Raw genomic sequence first — 19,261 nt, 5'->3', positions numbered from 1 at the left:
CTAACTTTGTGCGCTTACAACGGGTATGAAAATCTATGTACGGACTGTGAGCTAGCTGCATGTACTGAATTACAACTTGTCATTGTCAGTGCAACTCTCTGAAGGCGTGGACCATGGACCATTAAGAGCCCTATTTCACTAGTATACCATGGTGGCGTAAATGTAGTGGGTAATACAACTGCATACTGTTTACTGACGTCGCGTCGGTGGTGGCGCCACCTATCATGGTGTCCTAGTGATAAACGGCCCTAAGGTATCACTGGCGAGTGCTCGATCTACTCTAGGATTTAATCTGTCTGAAAGGCTTGTGTTAATCTATAAAATAACTTAAAGGTTTAATTTATCCCTTCATATGGAAATGGGAAGAAAATATTGCTTGATAGATTCTTAGCTGGATGTATAAAGGCTATTTTGAACCCTGCGGAGTCGTTGGCTATTCTTATTAGGCGTTATTTGAAGCCGCTTCTGTATGTCAGTAGATGATCCAATCCACCCACAGCGCTCAATGCGCTGCGTCTGAAGACAATATCGTGACTAGATCTTAGCATGGACACTAATATACTACGTAAAACAGAGCTTCCCTCGCTATACTAGAAAGGTTGCCGCTAAAACGCGCGCGCTTAAGCGCCGGTGGCGAACAGTTGTACTAACTGTCAAAGTGTTCATAATGATACGGACTCACCACCACTACATAAACATAACACCGCCACTAGATGGCACTTATTTCCATGTGTAAACTTATACAGTTAGTGACATCTAGTTAGGGCGAAATATACTCCCTACCCATAGTAAAAAAAAGCGCCGGTGGCGAGCACTGGTACTAAATTTAAATTGTATGATGGAAGGGACCAGACAAGATCCATGGTATAAGAAAACCAGGTATGCTCAAAAGTGACAGCTAACATTTCAAGGTTAGCCCAGCTGACTTCATCCCGCCCATCGTTGCCATTTTGTAAAAAATAAATTACCCATAACCAATGTTTTTATGTTTACTTTGCAGGGAACTTCTAGTAAAAGATTTACTAACAGTTTTAATGATTTTTATATCTGTGACAAGTAATAGGAATTAAATACATAGTTAGTAATTCTCTTAATTTTCAATAATAAAATTTACGTCCTTGGAATGTTGGAGATACCAATTTAATGGTAATACAGTGGTAACACTTACGTCATCAATGGGCTAGCAATGGCGGCTTGTCATAGGATTGAGCATACCTGGTCTTCTTATACCATGACAAGATCTTAGTATCGTGTCTGGTCCCTTGGCCAGAAGGGCTAGAATCTTCAAATTAGAGTAACTGACACAGACTCGCTCACAGAATATACAAGACTTAGTAGGTCCCACTAACTGACCTCAGGGTCAGTGGTACCACTTTACATCTACATTCTATCAATTACCAACATAAGTTATCGATTCATGAACATGTCTCAGTCTATGCTCCATGGAAATGCAGTGTAGTTTTAACTGGAAAAATTGCGACGAATTATTTATAAATAACATACATTAATTAATTTCTATATTACAGATAAAAAAAACATTCAAGTAAGTCGTAGTCGAGGCTGGGTGTTAACCGTGTAGCAGGGAATCTACATCTGTCTCGCTCGATTGTTTATTATTTCTAAACAAGTGCGAATGAGACAGATATCGATTTCTCAGTTTGTATGACACCTACCTAATAGAGCTTCGTTCAACTTAAACACTCGATTGCACTTCACGCTTTCTATCTATAAAATTATAAAGTGTTCATAACACACTAAAATATAATATTACTAGTTTAATATAAACAAGCAGAGTGGGGATATCGAAATTGACAGTTCTAGTACCTTCTGTTAGTCGTCTCTTACTAAGTAACTAATATAAAAGTAAGTTATAAAGAGTATCGCCGAAGGCTATATATAGCACAGGTTACTACGTAACAGATAAATCTCAGTACAATATTTCCTATACATACCACGATAATAAGTTATTCCGTCTCGGGTGATTTAGTCGGCGACTGCGTACTAAAATGTGCCTAAAGACTCAAGCGTACTGTTGTTATCGCTTCGCAGTACGCGGCCTCACAGGGCCCCAGCCCGACTTTACCCGAACCCTCGTAGAAGCGGTAGTGGCTAAATAACGCAAGTACTGTCACGAATCCTTCGAAACCATGTCACATTAACTTTCTTGACAAATTAAACCGTAAGTCTTATTAAATGTCAAATATGATAGTGTGACAGGGTTCTAAGGCTGGAAAATGATATTGCTCATGACTGTACATGTCGTGACGGAGCACTGACTATAGAATCATAACCACTTTTTATTGCTATCAGTATTGTTTTGTTACTTTTATATTCCATAATAATCTTGTTCCTATGACTAACATTCGTATGGTTATAAGGATTTTATTAAAGCGGGTAATAAATGTCTATTCACTCTCGCAGGCACCCGATATCAATTTCAATGTGCTATGAACATGGTTCGTTTGTAAGTTAGATGCAAGATACAGGCAGTACTTTTGACTTGACTGAGCCCTTTATATTGAGTATATAATATATATGTCTTTTACATTAAATGCGGTTCCCTAAAACTAGGTATTTCATAGCTGTTATTGATGTGCAAATCTAATAGCTTGAGCAGTTTTAAAAACTTTATCTAACTTTAACTCGAAAGATCCTCCACTCGACTCGACAAGTTAAGTTGATGTTTACGTCTTCGATTTGAAGGTTTTACTCACGGGAGTCGAGTAAGAATTGAAAATAGATGCTTAAACCTTCCAGTGTTTATCTAGTAGATAGTTTTGTGACTATTTTGGAGACGTATTTGACCTGTACCTGTACTACGGGTTGGAAGCGGATAGTAATATTGCTTTCTTAGATCCGCCAGGTCTTATTTTTTGCAGCTATTTAGTTGATAGGGCATTTATTTGACTGCCTTTCTACCTCGCATCTACCCCACGAGCCGTCAGCTAGTCTCAGACGCCCCGGTTGGGCAGCGGCTTGACCTTGTATATGCGCACGAGCCAGTGCTCGGTGGTGTAGGCCTCCTCCAGCACGTCCAAGTTGAAGTCCTTGTTGCCGATCTCGGCGCCGCGGACGCGGTCGAAGCCTGGCGGCCGGCCTGTGGGGAAATGGTGTTGGTTATTATTGTGGCCACGGAATAGAAGACGTTGGAAGGGCCAAAGGACAAGTATGAGCCAATAGTTCATACTTCGACGCACTCCACTCGTCCGCAAACTTTACGACTATGGAGCTCCGCGAAAACACATTAAAAATATGTTTTGTGAATTATAACCTGCAGGGCAAGAATTATTGAGGACAGAAGAGGCAAGATGGTTGGACACTTAATAAGACACGGCGAATTTATTAAAGAACATCATAGAAGGGAAGATACAAGGAAACAGAGGAAAGGGAAGACCAAGAAGAACTTACATGGAACAGATTAAAGAGAAGGCGCACGGCGTTTCTTATAAGGTAGTGATACACAAGAATGGAGAATGCTACACCGACAATAGCATGGTTCAAGACAAATTATGAAATTCTGATTACTAAATAAAGACAGATCTAAAACTTACGCAAAACATTTTATTTTTCCTATTTAACTTATTTATGAATTTAAATCAAGGAACACGTAAGAATAAGTCCGACATTTTATCGCGTTTTTCTATGACGTCACGGTGTGCTTTTTCATACAAATTCCATAGTAACTTGACGTTTAGTAAAAAGTAACTGATTTGACTAGTTGGAAACTAGCCTATTAGTGATGATGTGGTGTACTAACCGCCCTCAGTGTAGACGAGTCCGAACTTGTAGTAGCTCATTTTGTACATGAGGCAGTTGAGCAGCGTGTTGGAGCCGTCGTGGTCGACGCGGAACTCGCCGGCCGGGGTGTAGTAGTCCGCCTCCTTGATGTGGGCGCCGCGGTCCGTGCTGCCCCCGATACGGACCATCCACAGGAACTTGTTTATGTCTGGAAATATAAGGATTATTGGTGCTGATTCCCGTTCATCATCATCAGCCCATTAACGTCCCCACTGCTGGGGCACGGGCCTTCCCTATGGATGGATAGGGAGTTCGAGCCTTAAACCACCACGCGGGCCCAGTGCGGATTGATGGTTATTAACGACTGCTAATGCAGCCGGGACCAACGGCTTAACGTGCCTTCCGAAGCACGGAGGAGCTCGAGATGAAAACTTTTTTTGTGGTCACCCATCCTATGACCGGCCTTTGCGAAAGTTGCTTAACTTCAACAATCGCAGACCGAGCGCGTTTACCGCTGCGCCACCGAGCTCCTCAAACTATTCCCGTTCATACTATCATCTAATTTTATTTTAAGTTATATCTGTCATTTTCTTAACCGCTAACAAAGGAAGGGACAGGTAATCGAGAGGCATAAAATTTATGAAACAAACGTCAATTTGAGGCAGATTTAAAAAACCCTTCCAAACTTTTATAGCCAAATAATTCAACAGAATTAAGTTGACAGCTCACGTGAAACGGCTTGCATAACAGCAAGATGCCTATATAATTCATTTTAAAATAACAGTCGTCAGTCTCTCGTCCCTTTCCCTCGCAGTGGATAAGATAATGACGGGTATATATAACAAAATAAAATTAGGATGTGTCTGCAGGAATCGGGGCCATTGTGGGTAGGTTGCCCACTGTCGCAGAAATAGAGCAGCGTAAAGCAATATACAAGGAACATTTGGTATGCTCACGAGCTTTTTATACGTAGCCTGGGCAAGTAACATTTCCGATGCCTAAATGTCTTTAAAAAGTAACTTCTCAAAGGGTTATGAGCGCCATGTCTTTTTGAAATTCTAGTTTCGTTTGAGCTACATTTGAGCTTCTGGTTTTTATCCTCATTGAAATCTTTATTTTTCATTCAAAGTTGGCCTGTGGCGAACTCAACTAGTCTGCCAGTTAGTTCCTTCCACATGCAACAGAAGGCGCCACATTCAATAATGCAGTCTTGAAACAGTCGTGAAACGCGATATGGAAGTTTACACAGCAAGACGCATATATACAACTTTCAACATCGTCGATCCCTAGTCACACTAAAAACTTGTGGCTAGCGGGGTGCTATGCTCTGTTCGGTACCCCGAAAAACATCCTTTGACGGCAGCACATCCTCGCCGCCCATAGATGCATAGATTATATTTTCATAGATACTCACCATCCGAAGAGTACCCGACGAGTCCTCCGAATATGACTAGCACGTAGTCAACATCCAGCTCCCTCATGATCTCATACGCCTTGTCCTCGGTGGAGGCCATGGCCTGCCCGACCCGGGATATATGCGTGTTGTTCCACGTGTTGTTGTCCACTATCACCGTCCTGTTCGCCATCGCTGTTATCTGGTACCCGTAATCCCACCATGACATCACTTTTGCGTCCTGAAAGACAATGGGAGGGGTTAGTGATGTGGATTTACAGGCTGATCACCTGATTGTCCGAAAGTAAGACGGTCCGTGCTTCGGAAGGCACGTTAAGCCGTTGGCTCTGGTTACTACTTACTGATGTAAGTACGTAGTCGTTACATGAGCCATGTCAGGGGCCTTTGGCGGCTCAATAAAAAAAAACCCTGACACTAGGGTTACTATTAGAAGAACACATCCATACATAAACAGCCTATATACGTCCCACTGCTGGGCACAGGCCTCCCCTCAATCAACCGGAGGGGGTATGGAGCATACTCCACCACGTGGAGGTGTTTTTACGGCTAACGGCCGGGACCAACGGCTTAACGTGCTCTCCGAAGCACGGAATCATCTTACTTTTACGGACAATCAGGTGATTCAAGCCTGAAAGAAAAGTCCTTACCAAACAAAGGACAGAAGAATTAGAAGAAGGGTTAGTGACCCCAAATGGCACTACATAATCATGATCACTGGTTATGATAGAAGTGTGTATGAGAGGGCACTGACCTCAGCGGTGTTCATCTTGAGCCAGGTGTAGGCCTCGCGGAAGTCGTCGAAGATGATCCGGGCGCCGTCGTGGGCGCGCGCCGACAGCACGATGGAGGGCGACGAGTACGCCTCCGACGTCACCCACGTGCAGTGGAACACGTACGACACCAGCAGGCAGCCCAGCACGCACACGAACAGCGCGCCCACCTGCACACACATTACACCAACGCTTACACCAGCTGGTCCAGCACCGTAAGCACGCGACTCTTTCTCGCCGCGACATAGATCGTCTGTCTCTTTCTGTGCAGTACTGTGGGAGAGTGACGGGTGAAGTATGTCGAGGCGAGAAAGAGTCGCACACTTACGGTGCTAAGCTCGCAGGAAAAGTTAAAAAAGGTTACATAATTGGGCAGTTGCCTAGGTCAAAAATAAATAATAAAAATCAACAATCATATCTCGTATTTTAAAAAAAATGTATATTTAATTTATTTACTAATTTTAATTAAGAAATACGCAACAATTAGTTCGATACTTTATCACGTTTGTCTACGACGTTACAGCGTAAGTTTTCATACAAATAGCCTTTCGTGTTTTGACGTTTAGGAACTGACGAAATGAAGACTACCAAGTAAAAAAGAAACAATCAGACAAGAGTCGAAATTGCGCATCAGAGGCAGTACATAATTCACATTATACTTTTTTTTTCATTTAGTTCCTGGTCGTTGGCGTAAAAGCGAGGCACCCTTGACTATTTTGTCTTTGGACTAAACTAAGCTATTTGGAACAGGAATACAAATAAGGTACATCATTTATAAGTTTACAAGAGCTATAAAGACTATTTTACTAACTAATAATTTATAATCCAAAAATATACCTCTGACCGGAACACCAAATTATTTTCATGCTTCTTCTTCTTATCGTGTTTCTCGACTTTCGGCTCTATGTCTTTCACATGAAGACTTAACAAACTGGACGCGGCGACACCAGATACTATGCACATGACAGGCGCCAGTACCAGCATAAGACGGACCATCACGCCCTGGAATTGTAAACACAAGAGAGGTCAGGATATGTTGGTTGCTTGGTTTGGTGGGTGGATGTGTTTGGAGGTATTCAGCGATCAAAGTGTCAAAAATCATGGCGCGGAGACGACGGAGTGACGTCACTCGACGTTGCCTCTACGCGCTCAAGTTTCGCTTTTCATCATTTATACTCTTGTGTTATAAAATCCGTGAGTCCGTGATAAGCCCTGTTCGCAGAATGCACGACTTAAATCGCAGTGTTACGGGTTTCAATCTCGGTTCGGTTATACTTAAAGGTTGCCTGGAAGAGATTACTACTTAGCAATAAGGCCGCCTATTTTACTCATTCTATTTCTCTTTTGTTTTGTCCTGTTTGTGCAATAAAGTATTTGTTATGTTATGTTAAACCACGTCGACTTTATGAATTTGAATTCATGTTTGGATTATAGATAATCGATGTCACGTGGTATCCAAAATTTGTGCCGGTTAATGGCAGTAGGCTCACATCCTATTACATGGGACTTAAATATTATAGCGCGTTTTGCTATGACGTCACAGTGTGCTTTATCATACAAATTCCATTGTAATTTCATGTTTTGACGTTTAGTAAAAAGTGACTGATTTGACTAGTTGGAAGCTACGCTATTTCTCGTAAGTGCACTAGAAGATATAGAACTGTAACGGCCTAGCTACATTTACTTTACCCCTACTGGGTCTTACTTAAGTATAAATGGCCGTTTAGCCGCTAAGGAGTAAAGGGGAGCTCATGGATTGTCTGTCTCCCTCTCACTAACGCGTTAGGCGGCGTTCGGTAAGAACGAGATTTTTGTGTAAGTATATACTTACAGCGAAGTATATGCTGAGCACGCCGTAGAGTATGATGAAGACGTTGGCATCGGAGAGCCTCGTGAAGCAGAAGTAGAGGCCGGCGGGGAACAGGAACACTAGCACTTGCAGGTCGAAGTAGAACGAAGACCACGACGTAGGTTGGTGCTCGGACACTGACGCTGTGGGGCACGGCGAGGTTATAAACATGGTTTTTATTTTACTTCAGGCCTCCGCGGTCCGGGTGCTTTGGGCTCACGACCCAGAGGTCCCGGGTTCGAATTGCGGTAGGGACATAATACAAAAAACATCTTGTGATTCCTAGTTTGGTTTGGTAGGCACGTTGAGCAGTCGGTCCCGGCTACTTTGTCCGGCCAAGTAGTTAATGCCATCTGCGGCAAATCTACAATAAGTCACGTCAAAAAAAGGTCCCGGCTACTATTTGCTTATGTAAGTAAGTAGTCGATACAGCCACGTTAGGGGACTTTCGCGGCTCAATAGTAACCCTGCAGAAACCGGACATGTCAATTTTATAGGTTAGGTAAGCGGACCCTGTGAAAAACTGGATAACGCTAGGGAGATAGGTACTCAAGAACTTACCAATGATAGGAATGTGGTTCTTGGCATACGATGGGTCCAGCAGGGAATAGAATCGTCCGGTCCATGGTGAGATTTTACCTGTGAAGAACATTTAGTTTGAGTGTTTAAACAATTAAATAGTTTCCTAGGTCAAAAATAACACACATAAATATAAAAAGCCTATACAGGGTATTAGTGATATAGTAACGGAAACTTTGAGGGATGATTCAGACCCTGAATCTGAGTTGATATCAAATGGATTTTTCCGTCGCAAAGTTCATATTTTTTTAGTTTTTTAAATTATTTGTATTTCTATACTAATGCGATGGAAAATTCCACTTGATACTAACTCAGGATAATTAGCTGAATCAGCCCCCTGATTATTCGTTACGATGTCACTTATAAACCGTACAAGTACATACAATTATTAGTATGGGTTTTAGTAAAACCGTAACGAATACTGAGGGGGACGATTCAGACCATTATTCTGAGTATCAACTCAGCTATCAACTAATCAAGTGGATTTTTCTGTCGAAAAATGTAGTTTTTTTTTAATTATTTTCAATTTCATACTTTTGCGACGGAAAATTCTGATTACTAAATAAAGACAGATCTAAAACTAACGAAAAACATTTTCTTTTTTCTATTTAACTTATTTATGAATTTTAATCAAGAAAGACTTAATAATAAGTCTGACATTTTATCACGTTTTTCTATGCTGTCACAGTGTACGTTTTCGTACAAATTCCACAGTAATTTCGTGTTTTGACGTTTAGTAAAAAGTAACTGATTTGACTAGTTGGAAACTAGTCTATTGTCGTCCATCATAAAAATCAATCATTTTTATTTCTTTATTTTCTAAGACTATGTGATGGAACATAATATCTTCGTACCAGTGAGAGTAAGCACGACAGCAGCAGTGCCTAGGGTACCGAGCAGGGTTGTGAGCAATGCGCGGAATAATAATTCGAAGTTGGCCGGCGACAGGCGCTGGCGCAGGTACTGCGCAAACGCGTACAACTGGCAGAGACCGAATGTGCCCAGAGCCTGAAAAAAAAAAACATAAGCTTAGGCAAAAATACCACCAAAAACATATCATTAAAAATAAGGAAACGGTTTATTAAATCATATATTTGGAGCATTGCACTCTATGGAAGTGAAACGTGGACTATGACACAGAGAGACAGAGAGAGGTTGGAAGCGTTTGAGATGTGGTGTTGACGAAGGATGGAGGGTATAAGCTGGGCTGAAATGGTGTCAAATGAAAAAGTGCTGGAAAGAGTTGAAGAAAAGAGAACCATATTGAAGACTATAGAGAACCGGAGAGGAAATATGATTGGCCACCTGATACGACACGATTCATTTATAACAAACATTATAGAAGGAAAAATTGAAGGGAATAGAGGAAGGGGTAGATCTAGGATAACATTTATAAAACAAATAAAAGAGAAGGTGCAGGTCGTGTCGTATCGGGAGGTGAAGGTTTTGGCGGGAAGAAGAGAGGAATGGCGGTTACTCCATCGACAAGAGCGCAGCTCTTAAATAGAGAGAGATTGAGGTAAAAATACAAGAAAAAAAAAACATGACGCAAAATTCCACTTGATATCAACTCAGAATCATGGGCTGATCTTTCAAAGTTTTCGTTACCAAACACCCATACATACATAACATACATAATTAGTCCCACTGCTGGGCACAGGCCTCCCCTCAATCAACCGGTGGGGGTATGGAGCATACTCCACCACGCTGCTCCACTGCGGATTGGTGGAACAAACACCCATATGTTTTTAATACTTTAGCTTTAGAGTACTTTTTTATCGAGATTTTTTTCATTCATTCAACCATATAAACACTGCTAGTAGCAAAAAAATTATACAAATGTTTTGCATACAAGCACAGGCGTGTAGAATTACTTGTAACCGCGATTACATGCGCTTATCGCCATGTCGATCATAGTACCAGTGTATTATACTTTGTTACTTAATACTTAACACTTTAACTAGTTCATAATCTCCCTAGCATTATCCCGATTTTCACAGGGTCCGCGTACCTAACCTGAAAATTTGACAGGTCCGGTTTTTTGCAGAAGCGACTGCTTGTCTGCCCTTCCAAACCAGCCTAATAAAGGTTTGGTCACATACCTCCGAATGCATTTCTCGGGAAAGTGGATTTCCTTCCTTCACTGCTGATCATGTAATAATCATTTATGATCAAAATATGAATTCGAAAACAAATTCGTCAGTCATTGGTTTAGGTCTGTGCTGGATTCGAATCCGCGACCTCAAAGTGGGAGGCAAGCGTTCTACCAACTAGGCTACCACGGCTCCTAATGTTAATAGCTAATTTATTAAATTTATTATTTTTGATGGCTCTAATACATAGAGCACACTTAGTTATTTAATCATATTTTTGTAAGGGGTGTCCAGCCGGGTCTGCATGACAACCGCGCCGCGCGCGGCGCGAATTATATTGAGCGCTTCGACCAATAAACGATACGAATGCTATCTATGTAGATGAACGTTTATATATTATTATATTAGTATAGTTATATATTATTATTATAGTAGTACTTAATAAATAAATAAAAAATAAACGGCTATTGGTCGGAGGCCGCGGCATAATTCGCGGCGCGTTTACCGTGCCGAGCCTACAGGGTGTGGTATCAAAATAGTCGCAAGTGCAACGTAGAAAGGATCAGGCGACTGGATATCAAGTATTTCCTTGTTACTACACGACTTATGACCCTGCTAACTAACAAGAGATATCGCAAGAAACGAGTTGCGTACCTGGCAGGTGTCTAGTTATTTCCTACGGGTTATTCAAAATAACTTAACTAGGTACATAGCAATAGACGGCCTTATCGCTTAAGGCGATTTCTTCCAGGCAACCGTTAGGTGAGAAAAACGTGCAATCAAAGATATAGTTGTTGATATGATAAGAGAGGCAAGTTAGTTGACCACTGACCAGCATGTGCTCGGAGCTCTGCACGGGCTGGAAGCCCACGAAGGAGATCTGCATGGAGAGGATGGTGCCGACGCAGTACAGCGTGCTGTACGCCACGTACACGCGCGCCGAGAACCGGCCCAGCACCATCAGCGCCAGCACGTGCAGTGGGATCAGGTTGATCAGGAACACGTAGCCGCCCCATGAGGACACCTGCACCATAGAAAAATAATAACGCTATATGTAGGGGGTAGGGGTGATAGAAAGGGTAGGGGGAGGAAAGGGAAGGGGTGAGGAAAGGGGAGGGGGGAAGGGGGGGAGGGAAGGAAAGGGGGTATCATAGAAAAGAAGATAGAAGGAAAGAGAGAGGAAGAGGAAGACCAAGAAGAGCATACATGGATCAAATTAAATAGAAGGCGAACGTCGTGTCTTTTAAGGAAGTAAAAGAATTTGGGCTTTGATAGAAAATGGAGAAAAGTGAGGGGCAAGCGCTCTACCAACTGGGCTACCACGGGTCAATTAGGTAAAAATGTGTGAAAGCGCAAAAACCAGCAGCTCATTAGAGCGCCGGAGTGAATCTTTCACCTGATTGATATATGATTGCTGTGAGCTTACAGCGATTGTCACTGCAACCGGTTTATAACAGTCAATCAATGTGTTAACAATACTTATCGAAACGTTCGGTATATAGTTATCAGGACACGCTCATGCACTGATACTAGCGATAGTAAACTTTAAAGTGTATTCAGATAGGTATACCAACATAATAAATGCAACTGAATTATAAAATAATAGTCTTTATATAGACATAAATTGGTGCTTATTTGGGCGGACACAAAGGACAATGAGTCAAAACGTCCCACTCCACCAACAGATTTGAAATATTTCCGTTCGACGCGTCTATGAGACTGGATATTTTTGTTGTATGGCGATTTTCTCGAAATACGCGGGGTTTAGCCAGAATTCGGGTTTATAAGCATGATTTTGGGTACCTCCTGGTACAACATTGTTTCAACCAATAGATTCCAGACATCTCATTCGAAGCGTCTTACCAAGTCGATATTTTTGTTATAAGGCGACTTTCTCGAAATAAGTACGCGGGGTTTGGCCGGAACTCGGGTGTTTAAGTATGATTTTGGGTACCTCCTAGTACATCATTGTTTCAATCAAGATTCTAGACATATCTCAATCGAAGCGTCTTAGCGAGTCGATATTTTTGTTATATGGCGACTTTCACGAAATACGCGCGGTTTAGTCGAAATTCGGGTTTTTAAGTACGATTTTGGGTTTTTTTTAAGTATGTTTTTTTTTTATTTCTGAACCCCATGGATTTTGAACCTGAAACTAATTGGTAGTCTTTGTAGACACTAATGAAACTACTTACAGGTATAAAGTATCTGTTGGGAGGGGGGCGGGTCTCATACAGTTATGTTCATCCTTTAACCTAATTTTAGTTTAAGACATAAATCCGAGATTCCTATGTGGTAGTAGTTTTACAGCTAGTTACATAATGGTGCTAATTCCTGTAAATACCATCTAATTTTATTTTAAGTTATATCTGTCATTTTCTTATCCGCCGAAAAGGAAAGGGACGGGTAATCGACAAGCATACAATTTAAGGAACACACGTCAATTTTAAGCACAAATTTAAACCAACCGTCTAAAAATTTTACATCCGTCAATAACCCGACACAGTTAAGTAGACAGCACGTCAAACGGATTGCATAGCAGCGACGTTCCTTTTGATTCGGCCGGGTTATTCATTCATTTACTCATTCTTCCTAAAATTAAGAGCTGTGAATCATCCGTCCCTTTCCTTTTCGACGGATATGAAAATGACGGATATAACTTAAAATAAAATTAGGCGGTGTCTGCAGGAATCGGGGACAATATGTAATTTAATTTTTAACGTTTAAAAAGCGCTGACTATGGAAGCCAATTTAGAAAAACAAATATTTATGAATTTTTGAATTTTGGGTCCGCTTACCTAACCTGTAAAATTGACAAGTCCAGTTTTTGCAGGGTTACTATTGAGCCGCGAAAGTACCCTAACATGGCTGTAACGAATACTCACTTTGAATTTTGAATCAAACCGACTCACCATGTAGAAGTAGGCAAGAGCGGTCATGGTGGCCCAGAGTATAGTGCCGGTGTTGACTGCCTTGATCCAGAAGTAGTATGTGAGCAGCATACAGAAGATGGCGATACCCTCATTGTCGTAGCTGCCAGCCACGGAGCGGCTGATGTAGCCAGGCACTATGGCTATCATAGCCGCAGCTACCAGACCCGCGCCTTCATCCTGTATACAAAATACAGGGAACACCCTGTATTACATATGCATATGTATGACACTAACAAGTGACTCCTAACCAAAACTCCGAGGGATTGATTCAGCCCAAGATTCTGATTTGATATCGAGTGGAATTTCCTGTCGGAAAATTACAATACTTATACAATACAAATAAATCATATTAAAAATACATTAGGTATTATAATTAGATTGGTAGTACAACAGGCGGCCTTATTGCTAAGGTAGCAATCTCTTCCAGGCAACCTTTAGGTAAAGGAAATGAATTTAATAAAAAGGGTAGTGGGATAGACAGTGCAAAATAATAAAAAGAAGTTGAAAAATTCAAGTACCTAGATAAACTATATACTAAAAATTTAATGTTTTTTTTGTGTATTTTTTAATTATTTTCATTTCTATAGTTTTGGGACAGAAAATTCCACTTGATATTAACTCAGTATTATGATCTGAGTCATCCCTCAGAGTTATTATTGTAGTCAGTCACACACAAGTTTTAATTGTAAGTTACGTGTTACTCCATGTTTTATATTTGTTACTGTGGTGTCCCTTTATAATAAACGTTTCTTTCTTTCTTGAAAGTGATTTATTTTGTAGTTGTATATGTTGATGGTATACATAATACAATATCTATACGTATATTATAAGTAGTGCTGAGTGAATATTAATGATTCATTCGAAAGATCAGGCCACTCGGCCAGGTATTCGAATTATTCGGTTGTGGGAAATAGTTATTCGAACTGCTGGGCACAGGCCTCCTCTCAATCAACCGGAGAGGGTATGGAGCATACTCCGCCACGCTGCTCCACTGCGGGTTGGTGGTGTTTTTACGGCTAATAGCCGGGACCAACGGCTTAACGTGCCCTTCGAAGCACGGAATCAACTTACTTTTTCGGACAATCAGGTGATTCAAGCCTGAAAAGTCCTTACCAAACAAAGGACAGTCTCACAAAGTGATTTCGACAATGTCCCCAAATCCCCATCGGGAATCGAACCCGGACCTCCAGATCGTGAGCCTAACGCTCTTACCACTAGGCCACGGAGGCTGTTATGATTATTACACGGAAAATAATTTGTGTAATGTAATAATGTAAATAGAGTGGCTATTGGTGAAAGATGTAGACTTTTGGCTCTGCTTTCCCTGATAAAGATACGGGCGTGATTGGCGTGTATGTGTATATATGTGTGAGGGTTTGTGATAACAAATAATACTTATAAATCTCTTACTCTTTTTCCGAACTGTAAGAAAAAAGTTAAAAGTATATTTAGGAACAAAATTCTAATATACTATACACCTTTTCTTACCCATTCGGGGATATAGGCGTGATGCTTCGTTATTTTATGTTTACAAAGGGGAATCTAAACACAATACCTAAGATATTACTCATAACATACAATGAGCAGTGGTTTGCTTTGACAACTTAACACAGACTTGGCTGAAAGCTGGCAAGCCTTGCTCTATTTTACACAATAAAATACAAAACAATTTATTGCACATAGATAAACATAACACATACGACAAATACATACACACAGTTGGGCAACTTTATCTATGTGGATTTCGATTATCATGGCAAGTATGCTTCATAAGTCCCTAGATGACTCCTGATCATGTGAATGGTCGTAACAATAAAGTAATGTTGGACGAATTAGCTTTCATTCGTTTCCTAGGTCAAAGAATTTATCGTTGACCTAGGATACTACCCAATATCCTTCGTCAAAGATAAATTATAAAAGCTATTTACTAAATAAAGACAGATCTAAAACTGACAAAAAACATTTTCTTTTTTCTATTTAACTTATCTATACATTTTAATCAAGAAAACATAATAATATCTATAATAAGTTTGACATCAGTGTGCATTTTCATACAAATTCCATAGTAATTTTGTGTTTTGAAGTTTAGTAGAAAAGTAACTGATTTCACTAGTTAGAAACTAGCCTACTGAACAGATTGCAACAATAATATTAAAATTAGACAGATTGCACATTGTATGGTGTGCGATTAAAGGGTTACAAATTCACAAACTCACAAATTCATACGTACAAGTAATTAACAAGTCCAAACTAAATTATTATTTCTTACCTTCAGCTCCTTGGTAAGGAGATAGGTGACAATGGTGGTTAACGAAGAGAAGAATGGTGCGAGGAATACGCAGACATTCCTGATGTCAATGGTGATGTTGAAGAACTGCATTACATTGTATAGAGTCGCTGAGGTGACCATCAGTCCAGGGTAGATGGTACCTAGAGTAATTGAGGTATATAATGAATCATTTAGTTTTGGTTTTATTTATTTCTTTTAGTTTTCAAAATGGGAATAACATTATTCAATTAATATATTAAAGTTACGAGTTATTCTTCAAATCAATAGTCACATGCTAACTCTCTCATGATTTTTTATGACTCTGCCAAACCCATTATGGATTTAGGGCTTGAAATGTATGTAAGATTTACACAAGAGACAACTACCACAGATTTTATTTCATCTTTATTTTGTTGGAGGGCTTTTTCAAAGTAGAGACGTCTCTCATAGGTGTTCATAAGCTGCAATAGTTAAAATAAACAGAGACAAAATTATAAATCTTTACACTAAGAAACCATAAAAACAGCTGTTTTGAACAAAATTATTCAAAACATAATTAATATCTATACTGAACACTTGTTTATGTTTCTTATTAGGTTTTTGATTTCTTACTAGAATGATAAGTTTTAGGTATTCAAGGTAATATAAAAACTGAGGAGAACTTGACATAGATTTAAGTGTCAGGTAGGTACATTAAAAATATTTGAAAGTGTGTGAAAGTATCTTACCACCAATGATACGGCCTAGCGGGTACCATGCTCGGTCATCAAACCAGTTATGGAAGTTATAGAACCCTTCTTCAGTTAAGTACCGGGTCGTCCGGTAGTTGAAGTAAGGGTCAAACTCGTGGATAACACTCTCAAATCGCAGTACTGAGAATAAGCGAGTTGCAAACGCTGAAATTAAAGAAAAACGTGTAACATGAAGCTTAATAAAGAGGCTTTTTAACCCAGTAATATGTTTAGAATATAACAGATAAGGAAACTAAAATACTTCGTGTGTTTTGGTAATGCTTAGCCAGGACTTTTTCGCCGCCATTGCTTATCATAATAGACCACGTAAGTTCAAATATAAATATGCCGAAACACATTTTTTTGACTGTATATGCACAGACATGGTAATTAAAGCTTCAATTTAGGAAAAATGAAAAGATAAAGCTTACATAAAATCGCTGCCATTGATAAAACAGACAATTTTATAAAAGTGAGCTGTTTATCAGAAGAGAGGTAAGGCAGCTTCGCCTTAGTTTGCGGCTCTGCAGTCATGGTGAATGCTGAGTGTTTTACGTTCTCCCACAAATATTTACATAAACAAAAACTAAAATTTGTGATAAATTAATAAAAATCTTCGCCGGCAACCTATTACGATTTTCAGTCACCGAAAACCGATCGACGCAATTTGACAACCTGCCAGCGGCGTGCGTGGCATAATTTATTGCCACTTTTCAAAACATAAATTTACTAAAAAGGTTCGGACGACGACGGGTTAATTATATTATCTAATTCAATTCAAAATAAAGATAAATTTTGAGCCATTTTTTGCCATTATTGTTAATAATTATATTTATCATTATTGGTTTTTTTTTTTTTAACTTTTTTATCCCTTTGGGGAAAGGCAAAGGCAAAGCCGTTATCATTATTGGTTTCTGAAAGTAGCAGAATAGATTTTTTTAAAAGTAATACTTGATAAAGTTGGTTGTCGGGTCGGTCGATGTCGGGTACTGATATTTTATTTTATACCATTGAAATCGATAAATAAAAAATAATACAAGATTTCAAGATTTCACGAAAATCCATTTATTTATTTTTTTAATGTTTGATTGATGCGTTGTTTGAATATTATCTTTAACCGCAGCTTCTGATCTGCCAGCTGTCTGTCACTGTCACTGTCAAATAATCCTATATTCCGTTCCTTTCTATTCCTCACTTCCGCCTGTATCGTTTCTCCCTCTTTTCCCATCCCACAATATTCGCAAATCGCGATGAATGTGATTCCGATTTGCATACATCGCATATTTTCAGTAGAATATAATTTATTGTATTTAAGTGGGTAAATCCCAGTAATTAACTGAGCTCAGTATATAATCCCACGCACATTGCTTTTCCTTTAAAGCAACATTTGGTGTAACTTATTCAAACTAGTCTTGTCCAGTCATTAGATCTTTGTCGGAGGCTGACTAATCGCGGGAAGTCATATTATGACTTGGTGAGTGAAGTGCTAAGTTGTTCTGTGATGTCCGACGGCGATCCATCTCTCGAAGAAGACGTTCCGAAGCCGCTGCTCGAAAAAGTTGAGGAGAATGTGTTCACGCCGAAGATAACTACTCCGATTTTTGCGGGAACTGTGAAGTTGCACCATAAGAGATCTGACGCGGCAGAGACGGAGTCCTTCCTCTCTGACGCCCAGCGCAATGACCTCGCGTTCAAACAGCTTTTCGAAGATGGAGATGGAGGATTTCCAGAGGTATGTTTATTTTTATACCTAATTATACAAATAATTACACAAATGTGTATATACATTTGTATCGCTACCGTGATTTATATCTACTCGGTAAGATAACCTTTGACTTCTCCTGGTGTCTATTGTCTCTTGGAAAACACATAAATTTATTAATATTGATAAGTAGGATCTCTGTAAGTAATGTTTGGTCGCTAGTGAGGCTCTGGACTTTGGCAAGGTTGAATCTCATGACCAATGCAAACATAATGTGGGCATTATGTCTCGAGATGTAGCTTTATACCTATTTACTTAATTTTAAGACATTTAGACTAAGTCTGTCTATTAAAAAAAGTATCTCAGTAATAAGAAGTTACAAGTTTAGAACACTTTGATTATGAATTAACTTACACTTGAAACTTTTAAAAACTTTAAAGAAACTACAGTAGGTAACTATGAACATAATAAATATATAATTTTGGATGAAGTAAATTGTGTTCTTAGTTTATTTAGTTGTTTATTTCTACGAGGTAATAAAAGTTGGCTTACAGCCAAATCTTCTAAAATGTTAACCATTGTGTGGGAAAAGAAAAAGTCAGTATTTTTTTACTAGTTCATATCTATTCTATTAGTAAAGTATGGTCACCCCTAATGTTATATTAGATAATTATATACTGTTTAGTTTAGAAATGATTTATTATTATGTACAGCATTATAATTACCGCTATTCTTTGAAAATAACTACAGATTTTGAGCTGTAGTTACACTCAATGATAGCAGCTGAAAATCTGTGTAACAAAGTAAGTGCGTAACAAAATAATATGTTGGGTATTTACCCTAATAACAGTGTAGAGAAATGTTATAGTTATACCATAGTTCATTTAATTGTTTCTTCAACATATACATGTATACATCTATTTTAATCTTTGTTATGATGTATATTGTTTTTGTGATGTAATGTGAAACTTTCAAGTTTATAACAACAAACAAATAAATGTTTTATCTATTTTCCTAATCAGCCTTGGTATTCGTATAATGCCTACCTGCATTCATTCTCCACCACTGTGGTCTTATCAGTCGCTTTCGGGCTTATCTCTTACAGATTACATTATATTATTTAACAGAAGATATTATAATGCTGTCTGTATTTCCGTTATCTGTGAAATTCCTCAGAAAAAGT

The 19,261-nt window shown here is 39.3% G+C and overlaps 2 protein-coding genes across 8 annotated transcripts in view; one reads left to right on the top strand and one right to left on the bottom strand.

Moving 5' to 3' along the window:
- Positions 1-2,318: 2,318 nt before the first annotated feature.
- Positions 2,319-17,059, bottom strand: LOC126382083 (dolichyl-diphosphooligosaccharide--protein glycosyltransferase subunit STT3A). The gene is made up of 13 exons (XM_050031807.1): positions 16,808-17,059; positions 16,374-16,541; positions 15,646-15,806; positions 13,356-13,553; positions 11,276-11,467; positions 9,205-9,358; positions 8,333-8,410; positions 7,754-7,914; positions 6,760-6,924; positions 5,904-6,092; positions 5,153-5,372; positions 3,758-3,946; positions 2,319-3,097 (listed from the first exon to the last, which is right to left on the bottom strand). The coding sequence occupies exons 1-13, from the start codon at positions 16,908-16,910 to the stop codon at positions 2,952-2,954; spliced, it is 2,124 nt and encodes a 707-aa protein (XP_049887764.1). The 5' UTR covers positions 16,911-17,059; the 3' UTR covers positions 2,319-2,951.
- A 516-nt stretch (positions 17,060-17,575) lies between these two features.
- LOC126382071 (anoctamin-1) overlaps positions 17,576-19,261 on the top strand; it is a 53,855-nt gene continuing 52,169 nt past the window's right edge. For 3 of the 7 annotated variants that reach the window (XM_050031776.1, XM_050031775.1, XM_050031773.1), the window contains exon 1: positions 17,577-18,108. In XM_050031776.1, coding sequence (XP_049887733.1) covers positions 17,878-18,108 — 231 coding nt within the window. In that variant the 5' untranslated portion in view covers positions 17,577-17,877. Of the gene's footprint in view, positions 18,109-19,261 lie in introns of all 7 variants that reach the window. The other 4 variants (XM_050031777.1, XM_050031778.1, XM_050031783.1 and 1 more) reach the window with 3 other exon arrangements.

The sequence above is a fragment of the Pectinophora gossypiella genome, chromosome 3, assembly GCF_024362695.1.
Source record: "Pectinophora gossypiella chromosome 3, ilPecGoss1.1, whole genome shotgun sequence".
Classification (NCBI taxonomy): Eukaryota; Metazoa; Arthropoda; class Insecta; order Lepidoptera; family Gelechiidae; genus Pectinophora; species Pectinophora gossypiella.
This window is presented reverse-complemented; position numbering and strand designations above follow the sequence as displayed.

Coding starts and splice junctions, on each gene's coding strand:
- LOC126382083 (XM_050031807.1), bottom strand. CDS start 16,910: ATGACTGCAGAGCCGCAAACTAAGGCGAAGCTGCCTTACCTCTCTTCT. Junction 16,542..16,807: donor ATCAATGGCAGCGATTTTAT/GTAAGCTTTATC, acceptor CTTTAATTTCAG/CGTTTGCAACTCGCTTATTC. Junction 9,359..11,275: donor AGAGCTCCGAGCACATGCTG/GTCAGTGGTCAA, acceptor TTTTTTTTTCAG/GCTCTGGGCACATTCGGTCT.